Source organism: Agelaius phoeniceus, chromosome 1 (genome assembly GCF_051311805.1).
Source record: "Agelaius phoeniceus isolate bAgePho1 chromosome 1, bAgePho1.hap1, whole genome shotgun sequence".
NCBI classification, from domain to species: Eukaryota; Metazoa; Chordata; class Aves; order Passeriformes; family Icteridae; genus Agelaius; species Agelaius phoeniceus.
The window spans coordinates 59347156-59372596 of record NC_135265.1 but is presented as its reverse complement, the minus strand read 5'-3'; the positions used below and the strand labels follow the sequence as shown (position 1 = coordinate 59372596).

Here is a 25441-nt window from a genome sequence, read left to right as displayed (position 1 = left end):
AGAGCAGATAAAATTGGTATGTCTCAAAAATGATACTCATAAACCTCCTTAGGCACAGGTATGGATAAGGTGAATTCATTACTTTCAGCTCAATCACTGTTAGTCAATTATTTAAAAAATTTTAGCACAATCATTATATTCTCTTTTTTGTTCAACTTATTAATCATATTTTAATTCAGTACCTTATTATTAGCATCTTATTATTGTCTTATTAAATATCTTATTTATCTTATACATGTGAGTAAATGAATCTTCCAAATACCTGGATTTTACAGTGAGAAGTGCTTTAGAAAACACATCTATATGTAACAATGCTTCTTATACATAGGGGACATATTGAAGGAAGAAATGTATTGCTGTGAGGTGTTTGTTTTTCTTGGCCTACTGCATTTCTTTTATTTTGAGAAAATATAAAATTCTTCTTCGAGACAGAATTTCCTTCAGTCAAACTCAATTTCAGACTTCATAATGTTGAGGCCCCTAAGGAGATTATTTTAGTAGGCTCAATTCAGGAGCAATTATTAAATTGGTCTACTTTTCTTTCCAGGTGCTGTACAATGTGTTTGACTCTTTTGTTGCGATAGGTGAAACAAATGTGACGGGGATTGAATGTCTCAAAGGCATAGGTGCGTAGAAATGAATTCTGTATCACACAATTGGTGTATATATGCAGTACTTTAAACAAAATATTACTATTATGCTATTGGTAACTGTTATTTTTCAGCCCTTTTGATTATTACTCATAGTCACACACTCTTATGGCATAGGCAAATGTCTTAAGAAAATAAATAAATAAAACGCTCCTGAATATTTGGGAAACTTAATCAGATCTGTTTTCTTTTGAGGAAACTCAACAGATGTGGAGTTCTGTTCTTGAGAATACCAAACCTTACAGCTATATTTCTTTTCTTTGTATTTAATTGCATTTCCCTAATGTCAGCCTATGCTCTCCCTGCATTCCAGGGAAGTCCATACTGCATACAGGCATTGCCACTCCCTATCACTGATCACCATTAAGCAATGTTTGCCAGTACCTATCAAGAAATTTTCCCAGAAAAATTAGTCACTATTTCCCATTCCAAGCATTGCATGAAATGAAATTGAATTATCTTATGAATAAATATTTTAATAGTGACTTTGTCATATTCTATAATATGTTTTTGTCAAAAACAATTCTTTACAGAACATGGAAAAAATAGTATACAGAAATGCAGTGGGTTTGAATAAAAGTAAAATGGTGAGGCTTAACAGAATTAGCCTTGTTTTTCTACAGAACTCTACATTCATGTACCAAGTGCTCAAAAGTCTTGAGCCTAGAAATTAATTTGACATATCCTCCAAATTTTTCTGTGATTTACTGGTCATTTGCTGTCCTCTCTCTGGAAGAGAACTAGTTCAAACCATTATATTTCTATGGTTTAAGTTGTGTTAGGTGTTTTGTTTTTCAGTGTCATTCTTTGTGGTGAGCCTCGGTGGGACACTGGTTGGCATTATCTTTGCATTCCTGCTCTCATTGGTCAGTCGTTTCACCAAGCACGTGAGGATCATTGAACCTGGATTTGTGTTTATCATTTCCTACCTGTCCTACCTCACAGCAGAGATGCTTTCTCTTTCTGCCATCTTAGCGTAAGTCTCTTTTTATTACTGCCTACGAAGGGGATGAGAAGGGAATATGGTTTTTAAAAACATTGAAAGGAAAACCTAAATTATATGGGAAAACTATAGAATATGACATAAAGTTTATGCAGGATAATACTATGTTCACACTGCACTAGATTATAATTTACCAATCCTGTCATTCAGCCTTGAAAAGGAATGCAAGTTTTTCAGTATCTGCTGAGCAACACGAGAACTCTTGCAAAATACAGACATGACTCTTTCCTCTCTGTTATTAATAATACTTCAGACTTAACAGTTGTCCATTTGTGCTGACATCTTTCCCTATAACTTGAGACTAAAGCAATATTTTTCTAAGGCACTGTGTAAATGTCACTATTCTCTGTCCTCTCTCTCTGTCTTGGCTGGCCATTAAGGTTTGCCTAAATGTTGCCTGTTTTGGCTTGAGTACTTCTGCGGTCTTTCTTCTCTTAGTCTCCATTGATTCCCAGCATGCCTTTCTTCTCAGTTTTGCTTGTCATGTTTGTAGATGATACAAACATGACAAGCAAGTGTATTCAAGTTCTGAAAATCTTTCTGCAAACAGATCATTAGTTTAAGATTATGTCAAATGTAAACAAGGTTTAGAAATTTGCATTAAAAGCAGTATGGTAATCTGAAGAGAATTGCATCCTGTTATGTTCTAATGAAATGCTGTCTTCAGGCCACTTGAGGTTACATCATTGAGATATGCTTTTTACCAAGGGTAGACTTCACAAGTGCTCATGAATGTATCTTTTCTTAGGAATTAATAGTGGGTCTTTATCACTATGTGACAGACAGATGGAAATAATATTAGATGTTGCAACACATATTTTCTGAACAATGCTTCTTTTTCTAGGATAACCTTCTGTGGCATTTGCTGTCAGAAATATGTCAAAGCTAACATATCTGAACAGTCTTCTACAACTGTAAGATATACTATGAAAATGCTAGCCAGTGGAGCAGAAACTATCATCTTCATGTTCCTGGGTATTTCAGCTGTGGATCCAGAGATCTGGACTTGGAATACGGCTTTTATTCTGTTGACTCTGGTCTTCATCTCAGTATATAGAGTTATTGGTAAGAGAGTGACCTTCCTGTTCTTGCATTGTACTGCTGATGCAATCACATATTCTTTAGCCCTCTCCCCAAAAAATATTTGGAGTTCTAGGTTTGCTGCTTTTAAAACATTCCATTTATTTTGGTTGAATTTATTGTTGGATTTGGATTAGAGTAGTAGAGTAAGCTCTACAGTAAGTTCTGTCATATGCTGAAAATATAGCAGGATTTAATTTCTGATGATGTTTGAGAACATGAGTAGCCCAGCCATTAACACGAATCATTCAGTGGCTAACCTTTGTTGACCCAGCAAATGGTACAGGCAAAATCTCCCAGTAAAATGGACTTTGTTCTTTAATTTGCAGCCTAACAAAAGATGTGACTCTTGTCAGCCATATCTTTCCTTCAGCTCTTTCAATTTGGCACTAAAGAGATTGTCTTAAGCTAATGTTATGGTTGACTTCAGGTTTTGGGCACACAGTGACATCAGACCATACATAATAACATTGCAGGTTCTCTGGCTTAATAAATAATTCTCAGGGACTGATGAAAAACTGAGTAAATAAGGCTGTGGCAGGTAGAGATTACCTACTGTCAATTTACTGGGTTTATATAAGTTTGCAAACATTTCAAAATACCAACGACGATTTGCCCAGCTACATAGTTCTGCTGTAGTTTTGCTAAAATCCCAAAAAAGTTGTAGAATGAAATACTTGTAGAGAGTAACACACATGGCAATTTGGTGTATGTACTTACGCCTGGGAAAAAAATTAAACCAGCTTATTTGCCTATTTGCCTTGACTTAAATTCAAATGACAGGTCACACATCTATCTAGCTGGCAATTTTCCTAGATTCTGTGCTCTTATTCTCTCTAGAAACTCCTGAGCTGAATGAACTGCCTACCTCCATGCCCTCCTTTTCTAAATATTCTGCAAGCATTGTTCATTTAGCTGCCTCTCAGTAACTGCAAATGTGCCTGAGGTGTTTTAAAAGAGTTTTCCGGGTCTTGTCTTTGACTCTTTTTCTATTCCTCAAATGTTTTTAAAAGAGTTTTCCGGGTCTTGTCTTTGACTCTTTTTCTATTCCTCAAATGAGTGATTAACAATCCTGTAATAGATGTGATGATAAGTAAATAGAAAATATTCAGCAATAACAATAAGCACCCACTAAAGTAATTGATCTTGGACATTGACAAATTACTAAATACTGGATGATATTGGGCCTTACATAATTGCAGTTCTCATTCCCTGGAGGAGTCAGATTGGTAGAATTTCCAAGGTCCCCTCCTCGGAGGCCCTTCTTACAGTGAGAAGTTCAAAGTTCTCTAAAAAGAGAAGAGCCTGGTTAGCAGCCCTGGCCTGCTGCAGTGGGAACCACATGCCATGCCAGTCACAGGAGTGGAGTGGTGAAGCTGTTTTCCCTCTGTATGGAGGGAGTTCCGGGATACATTGAGATAGCTAGAGCCTTAGGTCTCCTGCAGCAGGCAGCATGTCACCTGTAGGTGTGGAGACAGTGTTAGCATAACTAAACAACCCTTCATAAGACTATGACTTGTCTTATAAAATGTAATTTTCAGTGATTTGCAAAGGCACTTACTCCCTAAATCAGTGCTGTTTTAACCTGTTTCTGTTAACCGACCCTGTGCATATCACCGGTTACAGTGCTAGAAAACCTAAAACTGAATTTCTAAATGCCAGCACATGGCAGAACTTTCCCTGGAGTGCCTGTGCCAAAGGGCAGCACTCTCAGAAGAGCTGCTGGCTCACAGAAGCAACTTCACCTAATTCCTTCGGCTCGATGTAATGAGAAGGCGCCAAGTGGACAACACAGTGATAAAAGGGGGAATTAGGTGGTGAAGATTGTTATAATGGCAGTCTGGTGGCACCATTTCTGTTACTCACAGCTGGGATACTGACATTCCATAAGGGTATTTCTAGACATGCTGAAATTTGTTTGTTATAGGCGTGGTTATACAGACGTGGATTCTTAACCGCTACAGAACCGTCCAGCTGGAGATAATAGACCAGGTGGTGATGTCCTATGGTGGGCTACGAGGAGCAGTGGCTTTTGCTCTTGTTGCACTTTTGGATGGGAATAAAGTGAAAGAGAGAAAGCTGTTTGTCAGCACAACTATCATTGTTGTGTTTTTTACTGTTATATTCCAGGTAATTTAACTTCTTACACATGCTTCTTGCAAGGAGAAGGAGTCCCCCAAATGTACTGAATGCTTAAAGCAGTTCTCAGCTGAAGGTTGCATATTGTTTCACTGAACTGAAAACATAATTGAATTTGTAATTTTAGTAACAAAGATCCTATTTTATGTTTTGATGTGGGACCACATGGGGCAAAACACAATTTCCTCTGTCCTAAAAATTGTTCAGTCTTGGCTGCTTGGTATTAATAGTGACAAGTTAATATCTGATTAAACATCCTTCACCTCATGTGAATAACTATAGGGAACAGTGCTTTTAACGGGCAGATACAATCATTAAACTGATCTACCTGAGCCTCAGTCCTTGTTTTAAAACATAGCAGCAAGCACTGGGACAAGAAACTATTTAACATCCAAACAAAATAGCACTTTCTGGATGAAAAAAAGTAATTTAAATGAAAATATGTCAGTTGATAGCAGCTTAGAATATTTTTTGAAGTGTATTACAGAAAATTTCGTTCTGTTCACAAACTCCTGATTTGTGGAGAAAAGACCACATTCAGTGGCATAGGAAACACTTTTTCCACTACCATATTCTTATAGATTATATATTTTTCCACTGTTGTCTTTTCAAACCTTTGTAATAGGAACTAAGGGTACTGTATTATTTTATCTTCTAGAAGGAATATAAATCAACTGAGAAAGTATGAGAACCACCAAATAAAACACAAATGTGCTTTATTTCTGTTTAACCAGCTGGAGGAAAGTCCAAGCATTTATTGTCATGTTTCAATCCTCAGGGACTGACTATCAAACCTTTGGTACAGTGGCTGAAAGTGAAGAAAACTGAACACAGAGAACCAAAACTGAATGAGAAACTTCATGGCAGAGTAAGATGTTTAAAAAAAACCCTCATGGTATCTTTTTCATTTTTACAGAGCACCTTAAGAGAAAAAAAATTGTTACTGAAAATGTCTTTTTTTGTAAAGGAGTGGGCTATCAAATTTCAAGAACAAAATCCTTCAAACAATTCAAAACTTATTTGTTCATTGCTGTTTCTCTATGGTTGAAGTCGTGTGAAAGGATATTAATATAAAAGTTCTGGTCTTTCATTTGAGAATTCAATGAGGCTGGGAGTACTGGGGAAACAGCACAGATGGAATATGCTTCTTTGTCTTCATCTAAAAGAGGAGAATAATTGATAATTGCTAGGGCAAAGCATGTCCAAAAAATTCATTTTTCCTTCTAAAAAATTTATTTTTTGGAAAAGGTATGAAAGCAGGCTTTTTAGCTTGCATATTACATAGAAAAATACTCTGCTGCCCAGTACAGAATAATTATATACTGAAATTCCAGACTAATGACAACAGTTTAATTCAGAGTGAATGTTGTGTCCCAGGATTTCTTTACCCTTTTAGAATATTCTCAAACACAAACTCTTCCAATTGACTTACACACCACATTATGAAGTTTTCTTTAAGTAAAAGAAAACATAACTTTTCAATATAAATATTGGTCAAAGGATGGGGGACTATAAGACATCACAGAATCATCAAGAGATCATCTCTTGGAAGAGATCTTCAAGAATATCCTGTCCAACCATGAACACATCACTACCATAGTTACTTCTAAATCATATCCCCCAGTACCATACCCAGAGAGCTCTTGAACACTCCCAGAGACATTGACTCCACCACCTCCCCGGGCAAATTATTCCAGTGCTTACCACTGTTTCAGGGAAAACTTTTTTTTCTGAAATCTAATCTGAACTTCTCCTGGCACAACTGAGGACCATTTCCTCTTGTCCTTTCACTTGAGACATGGCAGAAGAGGCCAACACCCACCTGCCTACAACATCCTTCCAGGTAGTTATAGAGAGTGAGCCTCCTTTTCTCCAGGTTTAGCAACCTCAGCTCTCCCAGCTGCTCCCCACAGGACTTGTGTCCCAGACCTTTACCCAGCTTTGTTGCCCTTCTCTGGACACGCTCCAGCACCTCAGTGTCCTTTCTGAAGTGAGGGGCCCAGAACTGGACACAGGACTAGAGATACAGCCTCACCAGTGCCAAATGTCAGTCCTGCTGTTCCAAGCCTAGCACCTGTATAATTCTGCAGTAATCATTCCAATGTTCAGAGTGAAATGTTATAACTATACACAGGCCAAAAGGCCAAATTGTACCTGCAGCTGCCTTGGTTTGAATCAAGAGTTCTAAGCCTCCAGATTTCTATCAGCCAGATAATATACTCAGTATGAAATTTTGCCCTAGATATTAAAAGAATGTTGCCTACTTCTACTCTGAAGGGAGTATCAACTCCTGAAACATCTAAAAAGAATTACTGTGGAAACTGCTCAACTGAAATAATCACCTACACTAATAGTGGCAGATGTACTTAATAGGGCAGAAATGGAGATGGTAAAATGAGTCCATAAAAGTTTTAAAATTAAATGTTAAAATGGGGATTTGAGTACCTTCTCGTTGAGACCCTTGTAATTCAAGAATATTTAGTGAATTTATGAAGAACTCATTAGAAAGTTTAGGACCTTCGAAGAAAAGCTTATACTAGTTAGTACTTCTGTAAATGGGGAAAAAGTTTTATAACAGCCATAAAATTATTCTGCATAGTCACCTGGTACAACTTAAAATAAATAGAGCTATTTTCTAATTATGCTTTTTTATTTCTGTAAAGATATTAATTCAACTCTCACTTTCCTAGGCCTTTGATCACATTCTTTCTGCTATAGAAGACATTTCTGGACAAATAGGGCATCATTATCTGAGAGACAAGTAAGTAGTAACCAATTTAGAATCTGGAAATACTGCTAGGAAATATTATCTGTAAATTATAACTTTTTAAGCCTGTGAGCTTAGTGAAAGCAAGGATGCTAAACGTAGTTAAAGAGGCAGAAAATACTGGAAATGTAGCAAATGTCAAAACAGTGTATTTTTGTCCCCTAACAACTAAAATGTTTCCTTTCTCTTCCACAGTTCAGGTTATGCCTTTGTAGGTGCCTCAGTTCACATACAGGGGTCATTCTCTCAAGATTAGAGAACTGATTATTTGCAGAAGTTTTCACCTAGAATGTTAATGTTGGTTTTTCTTTGTACTACTACATTTCATGAACACTATTTATGTGTGGAGGCACTAAAAAAGCTCATCTACAACTATGCTAGCTGTTTCTCCTATCTCTACAAGGATGTGTTCAACACCTGTGAAAGTTATGGCAGAGGGTGCTCTGAAATTGCTCTGACAGTTTCAGCCTATTAGTCTGAAACCAACAGTGAACCATCTCCTCTGTTTATAGTTGATTCATCTAGAGAGAAGCAGAATTACTCAGCTGAAAGATACACCATTTCCTTTAAAGTACATGTGAAGATTTACCCTTGCAATGGACGCACTTCCATACCTAGATGCATAAATGTTGAAAAAAGGGCATTAAATCCGGATATCCTTAAGAGTGTTATTTCAAGTTAGGCCATTCTCTCCCTGGAATCAGGACATTTCATAGGTGCAAATAGTCACAGTTTTGACCTGCTAGCCTCTTGCTGACTCAACATGCCAATTCCAATCCAAAAGCTGTGTGGTTGTGTTAGCTTTCTGTAGAGCACACCCCTAATGCTTTCTGAGAAGCTGAGTCTGTTAGCTTAGGTTTAACATTATCATGCAAAACAATACAATTCTTAGGCTGAAGCTAGCTTGTACTGGAACTCAGAAGAGAATTGCTCACCTGCCTCCAGTTATAGAGACATTCTCCTTCTTTTCCTTTTGCTCTTCATTTGTTTATGCAATAAAAAATTTTCATGAGGCACTACAGAGAGAACATCTTCTTTATTTTGATTTAAGTTTGTAGTTTACTTTTTGGGAATAAATTTCAGTAGGCTATATGTAATATAGGCAAATACGTCTCCAGTTTTGATATATTGCCTCAAAGATAAAGTTATACTTTTAAAGTGGCAGACTAACATGTGACCTCTTGCATGTCAGAAAGTAATCCCCTTGAGTAAGAACAGAAGGAATAGCTGGAAATTGATTAATGGTTGAGTATGTGGCTTGATGACAAATGTATTTTCAATGAGACCATCTTAAGCCTGCCTTTTGGACTCTTATGTACATAAAAGTGCTGCTTCCATAAAGAAATGGCAACCCCTAGCATCCTCACCAATGGGTTCAGGTGTGGAAACTTGAATTATAGCCTTTTGGTCAGATGTTCTGGCCAGAGAAGAGGAATAGTTATCAATTATGTGAATAATATTTAACAAAAAATGGTTTAAGCAATCTGAATCAAAAGCTGTAAACTCAAAATGGCCATTGGGCGAGATGGATAGAGTAATTCTGAGCAGTAGTCTCCAAAGCTGCCTCATGCCCTTTTGATGAAGTGTTGAGGAAGTTAGAAGAAAGTACAACAGCATTTAATCTTTTGGACCCTAAACATGACAGGGCAGATATTCTACTATCAGACAATCTTGGAAGTGGAAATAATTGAAAATACACATGGCTACTATCCCCAGAGCAGAGCACATCAGTGGCATGATTAAGGCCCTCTGGTAGAGCTTCTGAAGGGCACTGTCATTCTGGTCTGGCTGTCTTACAATACACCTGGGGAAAAGCAGATAACTTTCTCGAAAAGGGAAGAAAATTGAACATAATCAGAAGTAGAAAAATAATGTAGCATAATATCCCAAGGTATAAAATGTGTTACTGACTCTGAAATAGGATACTGCAATCATAGCACTCTTGTAGTAGTGTTGGGTAAGTGAACCGATTAAATGCTTTGTGACAGCTGCATAAGTCTGTAGCAGGCTTTTCCTTGACTTTCTTTACACACTAATTAAAGAGCTTCAAGACACAAATCCCTCACATTCCATCGTTCACCCTTTTTTTCAAAGTATTTAACTAAAAAAATATAATTTATACTAAATTAAAAATGCTTTGAAACTAAAATTGCTTGTTGCCATTAACACAGTTTGTTTAAATTATCAGGTGGTCCAATTTTGATAGGAAATACCTCAGAAAAATACTGATGAGAAGGTCTGCTCAAAAATCAAGGGACCAAATCCTTAATGTTTTCCATGAGCTCAACTTGAAGGATGCAATTAGCTATGTGGCTGAGGTACTTATGAACACTTGTTGACATATTATAGCGTCACTTGAAATTTGTTTTTTTAAAATTTGTGCTATAACCTAAAGTTGATCTGTTGCAGGAGACGCCTAAAGGAAAACTATTCCCATCTCAGCTCTGCTATATTTATTTTTTTAATGTGTTTTGAATGTCAGTATTGCTGTTTTGAGAAGCTGTAGTTCTCAATATTGTGCCTGATCGCCAAATGCTAGTATATTGTACTTACTTCAGTGTATGTTTCTGTTGCATTTTACTGAATATCTTTGTTTATATATTCATTACATGAAAAAAATACTGTAATTCTAGAGGGGTGTTGTCTTTCTAAATGCGTCAACAGGGTTGACAGGACACTGGCTCCTGCAGGATAGTGGGTCTATGTGATGACAAATCTGATTTGAAGAAACTCACTTCTCATATCACAAATGATGTGCATATACGGCCAAAATGTGGGACTGCTAATCTCGATCTGCCAGATCACTGTAACATGCACAAAAGAAAAAAAAAATTAAAAAGAGTAACTTTATTCAACGAAATCATAACCCCCACGATTCAGTAATTAGGGTAAAATATACTACAAATATCAATTGCAATCAAAGAGTTGTGAAATTGGGAAACCTAACACTTGTAACAGGAGAAGTTTTTAAAGGAGATTTGAAGAAAGTTTCTGACCTTCTGCAGGAGTAGTGCAGCAATGTTGCCCGATTGTGTAAGTGTTCCTAATCTTCTTCAGTATGAAACTAGTCACCTCAGTTCAAACAGCCATGAATGTGCAGTACTGATAAAGTGTAAAGGTTAGTTTTAAATGGAATATTTTTAAAAGTGGTCTTTGAAATTATAATCTATCCATGCTCATAGTCTCCAATTGAATTAATTTTCACAGTTAGGTGATATATCAGTTAATTTCTTTAATTTAAATAAAAACTTTTACTATCATTGATACTACTTGTACTGCTAAGCTCTTTTTTTTTTTTTTAATGACCTACAGCCAGGCAGTCTTCTTCAAATGAAACATATCATTTATGGAGATTGAATTCAGAAAACAAGAGGAAATTCAGAAATTATGTTAGTATGGAAGATGGAGAATAGATCAACAAGACAAGCAAATTCTTCCTTTTGAGATTTTAAAAATTATCCGTTTGGTTTTTTGACCATCTGAACTCAAGAACTAGTTTTCTTTCTTGTGATTATTTCTGGGTCACACCTCAGAGGAAGAAAGTTGGATAATGACTTTGAGGTGGATGACCATGAAACTCATGTTCAGAGTCATTGCAGAATCTGTTCAGTAGATTCATTACAGTGTTTCTTATCTTTAAGAGATACAAAGGCCTTTATAGATCAATAATACATGCACATTTAGAGTCAGAATTTTTATCCAATAATGTCTTTGATCCCATATAGTAAAGACAGATTTCTAAAAGTTAGTTTAATAATTTTTTTAGGAGATGAAACACAAGGGAACTGCTTTTTGTTACCTTAGTCCAAATTCTGTTTCTGTATATTGTTTCTTGCAGATAAATTCTGTTGGGCAAATGTCTACTGATCTGATATAAATAGAAAAAGAAATTGAAAGTTCTCCAAGTTCTACAAAAGTTTTGCAACATATTTTCTTCCAGTAGAAATTAATTATGAGTTGTGAATCCTAAAGTCATTTCACCTTTCTCACTTGAATATTTTCTTCAATGATACATTGCTTTAACAACTAAAAAATTGTTAAAGCAATGTATCAAAAGAATGTATTAAAAGAAAACTTCACTTTGCAAATATATCTTTGAACTAAATATCTATGAATTACAAGCTGACATTGAAATTGAAGCTATTTCTTCCAGGATAAGTAAAGACCTGCCTCCTCCAGCTACTCACTCTCTTCTTACTTGCAAGAAACTGAGAAGTTTAAAAATGATTTTATATCTTTTTCTTTGTTCAACTCTGCTGCTGTGGTGCATCTGTATAATAAATAAGAATAGAGAGAGTTCAGTCTCTATTTAAGTAAATTCTTTACAGTTGAGAGGGGAGAACCTTAGCCAAGAAAAATTAAAATAACCCAGAGCAACTGAAGGGAAGTGACTTAAAATACTCATGGTTCGTAACTTGTTCTCGCTAAAATACCTTCACTGCTGATATGGTATGATGTATGTATGAAACATTAAACTTGATTTGAAAAGAAAGTCAGATTCACTTACGAAAATGGATGGGATGATGGTCTCCCAGAATTTAATTTTATTAACCTCAAGTTTTCTGCCTGCAGAGGCCACAGTGTATTTCTTAATGCCATTGGTAACTCACATACTAAGATACGTATATGGTTACCACATCAAAAGAAAACATGTTTTTGGTTTGCTCCATGAATATGAAAGTGTAAAGGGAGCACAGTACAGTTAAAATTGGAGAAATGTAGATAAAATCTCTGTTCTGCAAGGGAGGTGATTTTTCTTGATTATTACTGCTTAAAATCTAGAGACCTGCTATGTGATTTCACTCCACTGATTCAAAACCATAGATGTTTTCAGCCTGTGTAACCACAATATCACCCAATAGATACCTTTTAGCTAAGTAAGAGATTACTTGCTTAGGGGAAAAGTATGAAGACATAAAACTGAGCTTTTCCAGCAGTTCACTTCTGTGACAGTTTTAAAACCGAAAGAAAATCTCGTCTCTTCAATATCTCATCTTGTCATGTCATAATCTCTTTTTAATAGTCTTGTAGACTTCTATCACCACTTAATATTTGCTGCTTCCAGTCTTGTACAGAACAGAAAACTTAATGTTGTGTCTTTGAAAATGCTACTAATAATGTGTTGAAACATAAACATCCTTATGTATGTTCCTATGCTCTTGGCTTGTAGCATTGTACAAAGTAAAATTGCAAATCTATTAAGGCATAGGAAATCATTCACTTCTTCAAAATCAATTTCTAAGAGTGGAGTAGATTTTCTCTTTGCTTTGTTTGTTGAGATAATGTCACTCAACATAAAGAAACCATAAAATCTAAAAATGGTTTTTATTTGTTACCTAAATACAACTCTTCCCATGCCTCTTTTGCCATTTGCATAAATACAATCTCACAAATTATCTGTATTCTGATATGCATTTTGTCCTAGGTTTTTACAGCTGTAATATCTCTTGTTTCTTTCCATGACCAGGGAGAACGTAGAGGTTCGCTGGCATTTATACGTTCTCCAAGTACAGACAACATGGTAAATGTGGATTTCAGCACTCCACTCCCAAGCACTGTGGAAAGCTCTGTCTCTTATTTATTGTAAGTAATGTGTAATGATGGGGTGGTGTATGAGAAGAAATCGAAACACTGCTAAAAAATTTGAAAAATGCAAATTACAGGGGCTTCAGTCACTATTTTTTTGAAATTTAATTAATATTTTCTCCCACAGAAAATGGGTATATATGGATTTATAATGTCATATTTTGCACACAGTTTTTTTCGGTAAAGGCTGGTAAGATAAAGCAGACATCCACATTAGAGTTGTTTCATATGCCTTTGGTTCACCAGCTGTTATATATAGGGCTAGATGTTATTTCTGCGTTTGCTTCAGAAAAAGTAAGGAGAGAGGCAAGGAAAAAATTGCCCCTTCCTTAACTTTTTCAATCAATCTGTTATTGAACAGACCGTGTGTCATGTAAACTGTGAAATTAATTAATGCCACATCCCCCTGAAAGACAAAAACCAATGGTCTTTTCACATTTCCCATTAGGCTTTTACTCATTGTCATTTAGCCAGTTCTTACTCTTCCTTTTTTTTTTTTTTTAACTTCATCTTGTTTTTTCCTTTTCATTCCTCATCTTCCTTTTTTTTCTTCCTTTTCAGCAATTACTGATTTTAAAAACCACTGTTTGTGTTTTTCTTCAGGAGAGAAAAAGCTGGACCAGTTTGCCTTGACATGCAAGCTTTAGAGCAGAGAAGGAAAAGCATACGGGACACAGAAGACACCCTCGCTCATCACACCCTACAGCAGTACCTGTATAAACCCAGGCAGGAGGTGAGAGCCAGAGGCTAGCATTGGACTGTTTTCCAATCTAAAACTAAGAGGAAATAGGAACAAAAACTTGCGAGTAAAACTCAAAAGGAGAGAACCCACTGCAAAATCTGCACCCTTGAGGAAGATAGGCTCTTTGTGTGATTTCTCATTTAAGAACATGGCATTTTAAAAGAACTAGTGCCTTTGAAATCACTGGGGCCAGTGGAATGCAGAAATGAGTCCAGCAAAGGTTCTGATCAGGATTAAATGAAGTGCATAAACTGAAGGGATTCAGACACTTTACAGGGGAGAAGCTTACTTTGAATGACAGTCCACTCTTACAGACTTAAAAATCCTGGACTTGTTTCATGGAGAAAAATGAGCGTTTCATTAATGCCTTCAGGCTAATCTTTAGTTCACTCTTTCTTACAGAGTTGTTTACATTTTTGTGACACTGATTGAATGCATTGATTCAGGGCTTTCACCTGTATTTCTCAGTAAATGAATATTGTCTTCCCTTCCTGGCCACAGCACAAACACCTGTACAGTCGACATGAGATCATGCACAGTGAAGATGACAAACAAGACAAGGAGATTTTCCATAGGACAATGAGGAAGCGCTTAGAATCTTTCAAGAGTACCAAACTAGGAATAAACCATTCCAAGAAGCTCAATAAAATCCACAAACGAGACCGGGGCCAAAAAAGGGTAAAAATACTTCCACAAGGACCCAGATGTAGCCACCTATTATAGAAACTAATGGGTGGGAAGGGTAGTGAGGACTCTGATGGATCCTATGTCCTGCACTTGTCTCTGTCCTATAGAACTTAATGAATTTAGAGGACCTAAGCAAGAAGAGATAAAACTAGGAGGTAACTCAAGGGGCATCTTCTCACATTCTGCACTTCTCTATGCTTTGGGACTCTTCTTCTGGGTGAGAGATTTCTGATCACTTGAAAAACAACAGACCCTGAACCATGCTACTACACTGTGGGGAGATTTTGCAGGATAGAGGTAGCAGGATAGCATGGAGCATTCAACCAAATTTGTGTGAAACTAAGAGAGAACACACAGTATAAAAAGAGCCAAAGTTTCTTTTTATACTCTGTCTGTACACACTTCAGGTGCAGGTGGGAAATTAGTGGCATCCACATTGAGCTTCAAACAAAGATTACGATGGATTTTAGGCTTATTCTGCTGAACTTTTCGTTTCAAAGGGTATCACTGCCATTGTTATCTGATGACATCAGCATTTTTGGTCACTTTTTGCTTTCTTTTCAGAGAAATAGCAGTGTCATACCAAATGGAAACATTCCTTCAGAAAATCCAGTACAAGATTTTGCTTTGAAGGAAAAAGGTAAAAAGACACTTAGACTGCTTTTATTAACTGAATTTTACCAGCTACATTGCCAGTAAAGCATCACTAAAAGAATTTGTGATATGGCATAGCAAATCTGGCATTAAAAAGGGACTTCTAGTCATAGCTCAGAACTTGGAGTGGTGATCTGCTTTATGCTTAAATGTAGTGTTTAGAAGCTGTTTTTTAGGAATCTGGATGACAAACAAAATTTTAGTTGGCCTTTTTGCTCACATTTTAAAAGTATGACATTTATATTCTGTAAACAAAACAATGCAGTGGCTACAATAAAAATGAAATTTCAGCTTCTGTTTGGATAAGGTACACAGAGCTGCTAATTTTTTTTCATCACAGCAGGATATGTCTGCATAAGATATCAGCCATATAAAATTCAGTAGCTGAGATTGCATTCTTCTCTGAGTTAAAGTCCACTGTTTTAGAAGGGTCTGAATCAGAGTTGAGGTTAAGCAAGCATGATATAACTTAAGGAAGGCATAACTTTGGAAGGAACATGTAGACAGAGGTCAGTTCCAGCACTGCTTCACCCTCCATGAACAGACCTGTCACATGGATCAGGCTTGGAAGTGTAATTGGAAGCTGATCAGCCTGAAGACTATTCCTAGCAAAAGCTGATTTTGCATATAAAGCCCAAAATTCTTTCCTGTTTTAGCCATTTTTTTGGCATTGGTGTCAGGCATTGCCAGATGCAATGGTTGCTAACATGTTTGTTATACAATTTTAAATTATATGTGTAACTTCAAAACTGAAATGTGGTTAAAAGCCACTGGACGAACTTTGATTTGTGTTCTTTCCTCTGTTTATGCCTGTAACTCCTTGATCTCAAAGACAACTCAAGTGAAAATAGAGAGGGATTTATCTTTTCTCAGTAGCTCCAAGCAAATATATTTTTCCTTATGTACCTTTGAATTCTTTACTGAGTGTTATTTTTGTTTGACTGAGAGAAGCAGTACAGGTTGGCTCCCCAAGTGTAATATTCTAGAGCTACTTTGCTTGGGAAGAGCCTTCTGAATACTCATTAGTAGGTCATTCAATATTGTCTTATTAAAGAACACTGCATAGAGATGTCATCATCTACTTAACAACAAAAAAATTTAATTGGAAGGCAGACTTAGCAAGTGGTTTAGCAGCTATTACAAAACTTATTCTATTGCAGTAAAAGCAGCAATGACCTCATTAGGTTTGAAACTAGTCATTATACTAATGCTCACCTGTGTCACGATGAAAATCCTTGTTAAAGATGTATTTTTAATAACCATGCCAGCATCAAACCAGCAGGAAATAGCATTTTCTATCAGAACTGATACAAATCTCTAATGAAATTGCATTTTTTTTCTTTCCCCCTAGATTTGGAGTTTTCTGAATCAGAAGAAAATAATGATTATGAGACTTTGCATCTAGGCAAAGGAGTTGATTTCCTGGCTAATGTGACAAAACAAAATTTCACAGATGCTCCTGCTGGTAAAAATATTTATTACCTACAAAGATTTTTTCCCCCTCAAATATAACAAAATGTAGTAGAAATGCTGATGAGTTAGCCTGGGTTTGTTTGTTTGTTTTTTGGTTTGTTTGTTTGTTTTTTGATTGAGTGATTTTATGTGTTCAATCTGAAAATACATTTGCTGAATATTAATGTTAACATACAGATTTTTTGATATTTGGAGGTATGGAGAGCACCACATTTGAAACTGACAGCAGTTGTGAATATGACTACCTAAAGCAGTTTTAAAGCCATTAATTATTTCTAGCAGCAGAAAATGTTATTTTAGAATTGTCTTACCTCACAAGACCAGTCAATACTAGTCCTCTGGAATTGTTTTTCACTTGCATTGGAACTTCATTGTGATAAATTTTGTTCTTCTTATTTCAGGCAAGATTTCTACTTTTATGTTCACAATCCCATCAGATCCTTACAGGCTTATAGAAGTCACTCAAAAGGGCAGATTGCAGCATTTCTGGAGCACTCAGTGCTCTTGATTTCCAACCTTGAAAGACTCCAAAATATTAGATTGGAAGCTTATAACTATATATAACAGGAACCATATCATATGATTTATGGAGTTATAAAATTTGGTATTTCTCTTTAGCCCTTCTGTGTTTAAGTTTTTTCAGCATGCCACTGTTTTCTTCATGTGTAATTGGTACCTACAGTGAAGAAAAACACTTGTGTCCGTACTCTTGTGGCAGACACACTTAAATGCAGTTTATGCATCACACTGTCTCTTAAATGCAGTTTATGCATGACAAATTCTATGTTTGAGTATTTATAAATACACCTAGAAATAAGTGGATAGTAATATGTAAAATGTATATGTAAAAGTTTGTCAAACTTGATAACTGTATGAACAGGCTCCTGTACCTTTCTTTTGACTGTTTCATGGCCTGCCATAGCTATTTCACACTCATCTGTTTATGGAGTGGTCAAGTTGGGGTTTTTTTAACATTTTTTTATGTATTTGATTTGAATTTTCTGCACTTATTTTATGCTGTGCTATTTTTTTTTCTTCCTATTGCTCAACACTTGTGGACTGATTAATTCTTTTATTGATTTTATTTTTTGTCTCAAAATATCCCTAACAAAATTGCAAATTTGATGTGGCAACCAATTTTTTTTCTCTTTATTGGAATCCAGTATATGTCTAGCTATAACCAAGTGTGCAAAGGTCTGTGTACTGACTTAGTCACACACATACCAGCATATCAGCCCATTTTTTCCAACAGCCTTTTATAAAGCATCTTGCTGTATTATGAAGAAATTATTTTGATTACTTTTATTTGTCACTCATGAATTTTTTGTTTTAGGAATTGATAACCCAGTATTTTCAGCTGATGATGACCAAAGCATCTACATGAAGTTCTCACCATGGTTATCTGGTGAAGACACTGTGGTACCCTCACAAAGGGCCAGAGTGCAGATCCCATATTCTCCAGACAACTTCAAACGGCTCACTCCAATCCGGCTCAGCAATAAATCAACAGATTCCTTCCTGCTAGCAGATGGCCCAGAGGACCAACCCAGATCTTTTCTCCCAGAATCAACACATATGTAATATTTTAAAAGATATTATCACCTTTATTTTTTAACCAGACTTCTTATCAATCCTGAGAAGTAAACTTAATCTTCTGTTTTTCCTTCTTTCAGAAAATGTCTTTCATTCCTGATTTCTTTGTACAACTAAACATCTTTTATTTCCCTCTCACTTAATTAACAAAACACTTTTTATTTTCCTTCTGCAGAAGAGCTGTTCAACTATTGCAGTACAATGCCTTGCTACTTTTACAGCAGATAAGGGTCCTTGTCTTTGTTTTCACTTGAATATTTTAAATGCTAATAAAATACTATTCCAAGTACCAGAATATTGGGCATACATTTTCAAGAGGCTTCAGGCTTCCCAGTTAATCAGTCCTAGATGATAAAATTGGTAACAGAATTCCCTAAAAGGAATAAATTTTTTTTACTCTGTTGCTAAGAAGCCTTGAGTTAGCTGTGAACATTTTTCCAGATTATTTATCCAGTTCCAGGAAGAAAAAAATGCCCCACTGCTACAGTGCAACTATTTAGTGACACTACTGATGTACCATTAAGTTACATAAGAAAGGGGTTTAAAAGGAATTGTATTTACTAAAATGCATCATATTGTTCTTGTGGGGGTAATTACACAACAGAATCGTGGAGAAGCAAAATTTCCTTTAGAGCTTTATCATTAAACTGTGAATTTACCTTAATCCATATCTCATTTTGAAACTAGAAAAAGGCTTCACTTTCTGATGCATCAAATAACTTGTTGCTTCTAATGTGCTAGAGGCTTAAAATTAAATTGACTCTGGGTTTAAATTAATATCCCAGTTGCCCTTTAACTTCTGCTGTGTGGAAATTTTCCACATCATAAAATCAACTTTCATTTTTATAATCAAGTCAGGTAGTGCTTCAAACAAGGTGGGTCAGGTCCACAGTTCAGATGTAATTGAATAGAACACAGGGCACTTCAGGGATTGTGCAATGAAACACAAAAGTCATTGTCATCAGGAATACACTTTTGTGGAATCCATGGTCACAAATATGTGTCTTAGTGTCCTCTTAGTGTGCATCAACAAAAAAAAAATGAGTTGAATGTATTCTGTACTGGTTGATGAAACTTTGTTCAGAGAAACACCTCAGGCCAAGAGTGAATACTGCTAATTTTGACATAAGAAGAATTTCACACCTCTTAAGAAGAAGTAGAAAAAGTAGTTCCATTTTTCTTCTGTTCTGGCTTCTGTCCCTTCAGAAGATGTGCTAGTTCAAGGATAATTAGAGGAATTAACTTTCTTTACTGGAGTGGCCTGTGGGTCTGTGTTTGGTTTCAGTACTGAGTTTCTTAATGATGCATCTTTGTTTATTTTTTTAAATAAACAAAGATAAAATAAATGATTTTTTTTAAAACATCATTTTTTAAAATGATGTTTTAAAATAAACACTGGATTAGTTAAAGGACTGTGAATTACAGTCCAATATCCTGATTAAAATTGTGAACAATGAGCAGCATTCCAAAAGGAAAATTTCACCTTGACACTTATCCACTTTGAAATTCTCTTCACTTTTTCTTCCCCACTGAGAACATAGTCACAGAATACTGACATATGACCTGCAAAACATTTTCTTGCAAGCCTTTGTTCTTTCCCTCCATTCAATTGCTTTATTTATAATTAACTTTATTATTAGGAAGTGGTGTGTGCAAGTTCATTTGTGGGTTTCTTTGATATGTCAAAATCACTGGATTTTTGGACTACTTTGTTTCTTAGTAAGTGGTTTGCAAAGTTAGATTTCCCAAGCTAATAAGCATACACCTTGATTACTGTCTGAAACAGTCCTCTGAATGATCTCCTTAACAAAATTCTCCCAATAGGAGAATGATACTAAAATTTCAATTAAAAGGTTTTAAAAAACAATGGAAACTGGAAGCCGAGAGTGGAAATGTTAAGTTTCTCTACATAGCTAATGTATGCAGAAAACTGATCATAGGTTCTGATCAATAAGAAATTGATTCCCTGGAGTGAAACCCTCTGCTACTTGATTGAAAAAGTACAATTGGTTGCAAAAATTTCTGAACTATTTTTTTGCTGAGAATCAGGACTGTTTCAAGATACACCTTAGTGACCAGATGATGGCTCTGTCTCCTAAGTATCTGAAACAGGCAGTTGTTCTTCTAAACACTGAACTAAGTTTTGCCTGACATTCAGCGAGGATAAGAAGTTTAATTAACTCACTTCAGGTTGTCCAAGATAGAATTGGATACACAGTAGAGTTCTTCAGGGAAAAAAAATCTTTAACCACCCACATTCATAAGACTTTCATAAAAATAGCCAAAAGCAAAGCCCAATAGCCAGCATACTAACAGATAAACTGCGTACAAATAGAAAACAAATGTTTCCATTTAATTATGCTTTCTAGGTGATGTGGACCATGATGTTGAAATGACAGAATACTCCTCTTCAGATGATCAACTCAACCAAAATGGAAGTGTTTCAGTGAATCCTCTCCACTTCTTCCCCTCTTGTCTTCAAATGCCTTGGACACAAAATTATTCCTCATTGGAAAACAGAGGGAATATATCTCTTTCTGCTGTCTCTGAGTACATTGCTTCATGTGACCCAAATGTACCCGATCTCTTCTGGGAATCGGGTACAGATATGAATAACAAAGAGACAGTAAACTCAGGTTATTGTTCTGAAGTTAGCTTCAAATCAGAGAATTCTCAAGAAGAGAATACTCTGCTTATGTTTGAAGGGCTGGAAGACTCTTACATGAAGGAGCCCCAAGAGAAGAAAATGTTGCTTGATATAGAAGGGAATTACAGGTCTGCTGCAGCCAGACGTGTACAAAGCCGACGCTCTTTCCACAGGCCAAAACCTCTGCATCACCCGAAGCTTCAGAAGCTGGCATCTCTTCCAGCATCTTGCCATGTCCCTCCACATTCCTTGGAACAGGAGGAAACACAGCTGTGAGGCAGAACTTAATTGAAAGCAGAAGATTAACAGAGGGCTTTTGTAAAAATAGAGAGCAAACCTATTGGGTTTTCATAGGATCTGCTCTAGGATGGCTTCAGATGGAAAGGGAGTGGGGTCCTGTGATGTCAGAAACACTTGAGCTTTTCTGCTGCACTTACATTTTCAAGTTCTTATTCATAACGAAAGGGTGCATATCGAGAGGGAATTATGACTCCTTGTTATTTTTTCACATAGACTGTTACAAATAATCTATTCTTTTTGGAGGGCTTAACCAAGAATCTTTTCAAATGGTAAATCCTTGATGTTTTTTGACATGGAGATGGTTTATTATGCCATTATGCCATAAATACATTTAAAGGAATAGGCTGCATATGCTGCTTCAGTAATGGAATTAAGCATTTATACTATATGAAATTAAAGTAGAAGAAGCCAATGGTTAGCCTCTTCCCTGCTAAGTTGACTCTGATTGAAATGGATCAGTGCCTTTTATAAGTGCAAGCTACAGAAAAATATTTTCCTGCTCTTGAATATTTTTGTCACTGAGTAATTGTGGAATATTGATTCTCATGTAAAACCTTCCAGGGAGAGAAAAGTCCTGGAATCTTGACATTTAATCAAGTACTCTAGGAGGGCCATTTCCTTCCTTCACCTTCATTCCCTCAACTTGGTAGTACTGGAAAGAAAGAACATCCAGAATTAGCTCAGAACTTTAATTTTCGTGGTCAGAAGCAAATAATTTAATATTCTTAATTAAGCTGCTCTATTTTAAATAGCCTCACTCAGACAGAAGTGTAAATATTTGCCATTTTTATTGCTGCTTTGGAAGACACCTTCCTAATACTGTTAGATTATCCTGTTAATTTATGTATCACTTTCAATAGCTGGTCAGGATAGTGGTCTCTCAGATGATGTTCTGCATTTTGCCACATGATTTAAGTGCCACAAAGACTCAGGATGCTGATGGTTCAAAGTATTGTACAGAGGCAGTTTGGCTACTGTGCATGTATATACCTACTTGTATTAGGAATGTCCTTTATTTTTGTACGTGGTTTCCTGTCAAATGATAGTTATGGTTGCACTAGACACTTACTGCATATGAATTAGATCTACATCACCTTGAAGACAGATGGAGACATCAGTGAAAGCCAATTCAGATGAAGACTATAAATAAAAGTGAAAACTCTGAGACCTCTCATACATGTATAATACTACATGTAAAGTCCTCTGGCCATTTTGCCTTGGATGATTCCAGTCCTGAAATTTTGGCTTGAAATCTTCAGTGGTATAAATTGTAAAGGTTCTATGACATTAATAGAAGGAGAGTGCTTAGCCACTTCTGTGGTCCTAATGTTCCTACTTTCTATTTAATATCAGTGTAAACCATTTGTAAATGAGCTGTCACCTTCAGGGAGGTATCTGAATTGTTTAAGACTGGATCCTGGATAGTGGCTTTATGTGGTAAATTTTACTTTATCTATAGAAGTTAATGATTGTTTCACTCTACCTACCCAGATTTTGAATGGGTTTGAGATGATTCTGTGTCAGATATCAAAACTGAGATTTACCCAGACACCCAAGAGCAGTGGAACAATGTGTGAAAACTCATGCCCACATCCTTTTTCTATCTTTGTCCTGTATCCAAAATCTGTATGTTAGGCTGCTGCAAATTGCAGAGATGTGATGGTAAATTCCATATACAAACCTAGACAGATACAAAACGTACACCTCTAGATACTACAATCAGAGAGAAGTGGTTCTTTTGGTATCAGCTGCCACAAGCAGCTGCCTGTTTGGTTATCATTGTAGGCAATGATTCAAATCAGTGTCCCTAACTGAAAAGCTTCATCACCCAGAGCTACTCTCATTAAAATTCAATAATATAAATACAGTTTTTGTGAAACTGAGTACATGTGAACATACTATTTTGATGAAGTAGAGCATATTAGTACAATTTCAGATAATATAATTGGAACAAGTATTTTAGTAATTGACATAGATAGGTAACAGAACCATGACTGATCCCAAATGTTAGTACAGGTAAAGTGCAATGAGCCAAAAATCTACCCCTCTCATAGCATAATGCTGAAGTACCAATACCAAAATTGGCAAGATGCTCATCAGGTGTTGGCTTTTAAATAAAACTTTCATTTCTTATTGGTGACAATTTCCAATTGGTGACAATTTCAAATTGGTGACAATGACACAGAAGTCATTGCTGTGCTGCAGAGAACCACACTGTGGACTGTTTTCTGCATGCTTGTTAGACCATTACCAATCTGTTTTTGTACACCTCAAAGGTGTACACTGAAGGTAGGAACCTCAAAGAAACATTTGTAAGTTGTCATCAGCAGATGGGAGTTTTCACCGCATAACTGTTGCACAGGCAAGAGTATGCAATTTTGGAAATCACATGATATGTTTTTATTGTTCTTGTAAGCATTTAGGCTACAGAAAAGAGGATCCAGATACATCACCATATTTACAAACATAGCAGTCTCTGTGAAAAGTCAGCATGACCCTGAATGTTTTTGAGAGGGCTGTGGGCTGTAGTATTATAAAAGAGAGGAATATCACACCATTTCAAACAACAGAAAGGGAAAGACTATATACAAGGGGCTTACCTCGCTTGTTTCAAGGGCCTTAGGCATGTTCTGTATGTTGCATCACTACAGCTGAACAAATGATGGATAAAATGGGCCATTCTGATAAAGAAGAATCTTGCATATCTGGAATATCTTGCATAATTCCTGAAGCCCTTCTGCCTGTGGAAGAGGTTTTCTAGTAGAATTGATTCTACAGCAAGGTTTTATTTGTCCTAATTACTCAGTTTGAAATGTGATGAAAAAAACTTTCATGTCCCCAGTTTCCACATTTGAGAATGTACTCATAACTCATAATACACATAATAGTGGATTATAATTCCTTTTTTTATCAAGGGCAATTGATAAATAGACATTCCCTTTCTCTACCAGGGTAAACAGAAAAAAGCAAGTTATAACAGTTGATCATTTGTCTATTTTTTTTTGTTTGCATTCTCTTTAATTGTACATTCACATTTTCTGTGATATGTGTACCTATGGGTGAAAGTGCTTGGTTACTTCTTCAGCACACTTTAATCAGTCAAGCACCACTGATTTCTATCACAGTAATATAAATTCAGAGCTGCTGAGGATACAGCTGTAAGTATCAACTATTTTTGCCCTGGTTTATTAGATTGGAATGATCAGTTGACAACTCATTCACTTCTGATGAGGCCAGTTCAGTTTTCTTACTTCCCTGAAAACTCTGCAAATTTTTTTTGTAGCATGCTCTGTAAGAAAAAGGAAAGCTTGGCATTCCACAGTTGCTATTTATTTAATAAGTAACTATGGCCTACCTTCTTGCAAAAACATGAAATTAAGAAATATTTTTTGTTCCTTCTACATATTTTGCTCCATGAATAAAGTTGTTTTTAACAATGTTTATTATGCTGCATTATGATCTAGCAATGTTAAAAAAACCCAGAAGTGTTGCCTGCATTGAGGTGAATTCTGTCTCTCTGAGATGTGAACGTAGTTATTGAAATATATGAGATTATGTTTTACAAATACATGGTCTAGTCAGAGATTTATGTAACAAAGGTTGCAAAACAATTACGTGCCTTAAATTGTCACTCTTTGGAGTGCTGTTGTTTGGAGATACTTGTGTGTACTTTCCAAAAGGTGTCAACTTACTTCATATATTTTTAAACAAGTCAAGTTGTTCTGCTAATGTCTTTATAGAAATGTTTTAATAGTATATCATAATGAGAAGTTTGGCAATAAATTGTATCACTTTGGTGGAATCACACTGCTTTGGTGATTTAGAAAATCATTTATTTATTACACTTGGAAAAGACTTTGCATTCAAGACTTCTGAGAAGTTAAATCAAAGTTAAAAAGGACAATGGAGTGCTGCTGATAATTCATGTAATTTATAAAAGACAAATCATTAAAAGCAGCAACTGGTAGATTTCCTGAGGTTCATTCTGACAGCTGCAATACTTTTTGTATAGTTCTAGTCCACTGTAGTCAATGACAGAATTCCAATTGACTTTATAAGCCACTATTTTCATCCATAGAACAGAAAGGCACATATTTTGTCAAGTTATATATAGAGATGT

General features: G+C 36.0%; 1 protein-coding gene across 3 annotated transcripts in view; it reads left to right on the top strand.

The window, feature by feature from the left end:
* SLC9A3 (solute carrier family 9 member A3) overlaps positions 1-25122 on the top strand; it is a 56466-nt gene extending 31344 nt beyond the window's left edge. The window contains exons 4-17 of one of the 3 annotated variants that reach the window (XM_077179625.1): positions 548-626; positions 1449-1626; positions 2498-2718; positions 4661-4863; positions 5651-5740; positions 7563-7633; positions 9828-9957; positions 13107-13222; positions 13829-13958; positions 14469-14645; positions 15219-15294; positions 16660-16773; positions 18115-18358; positions 20744-20862. In XM_077179625.1, coding sequence (XP_077035740.1) covers positions 548-626; positions 1449-1626; positions 2498-2718; positions 4661-4863; positions 5651-5740; positions 7563-7633; positions 9828-9957; positions 13107-13222; positions 13829-13958; positions 14469-14645; positions 15219-15294; positions 16660-16773; positions 18115-18358; positions 20744-20747 — 1833 coding nt within the window. In that variant the 3' untranslated portion in view covers positions 20748-20862. Of the gene's footprint in view, positions 1-547; positions 627-1448; positions 1627-2497; positions 2719-4660; positions 4864-5650; positions 5741-7562; positions 7634-9827; positions 9958-13106; positions 13223-13828; positions 13959-14468; positions 14646-15218; positions 15295-16659; positions 16774-18114; positions 18363-20743 lie in introns of those variants that run through there. The other 2 variants (XM_077179610.1, XM_054640208.2) reach the window with 2 other exon arrangements.
* Positions 25123-25441: the final 319 nt, after the last annotated feature.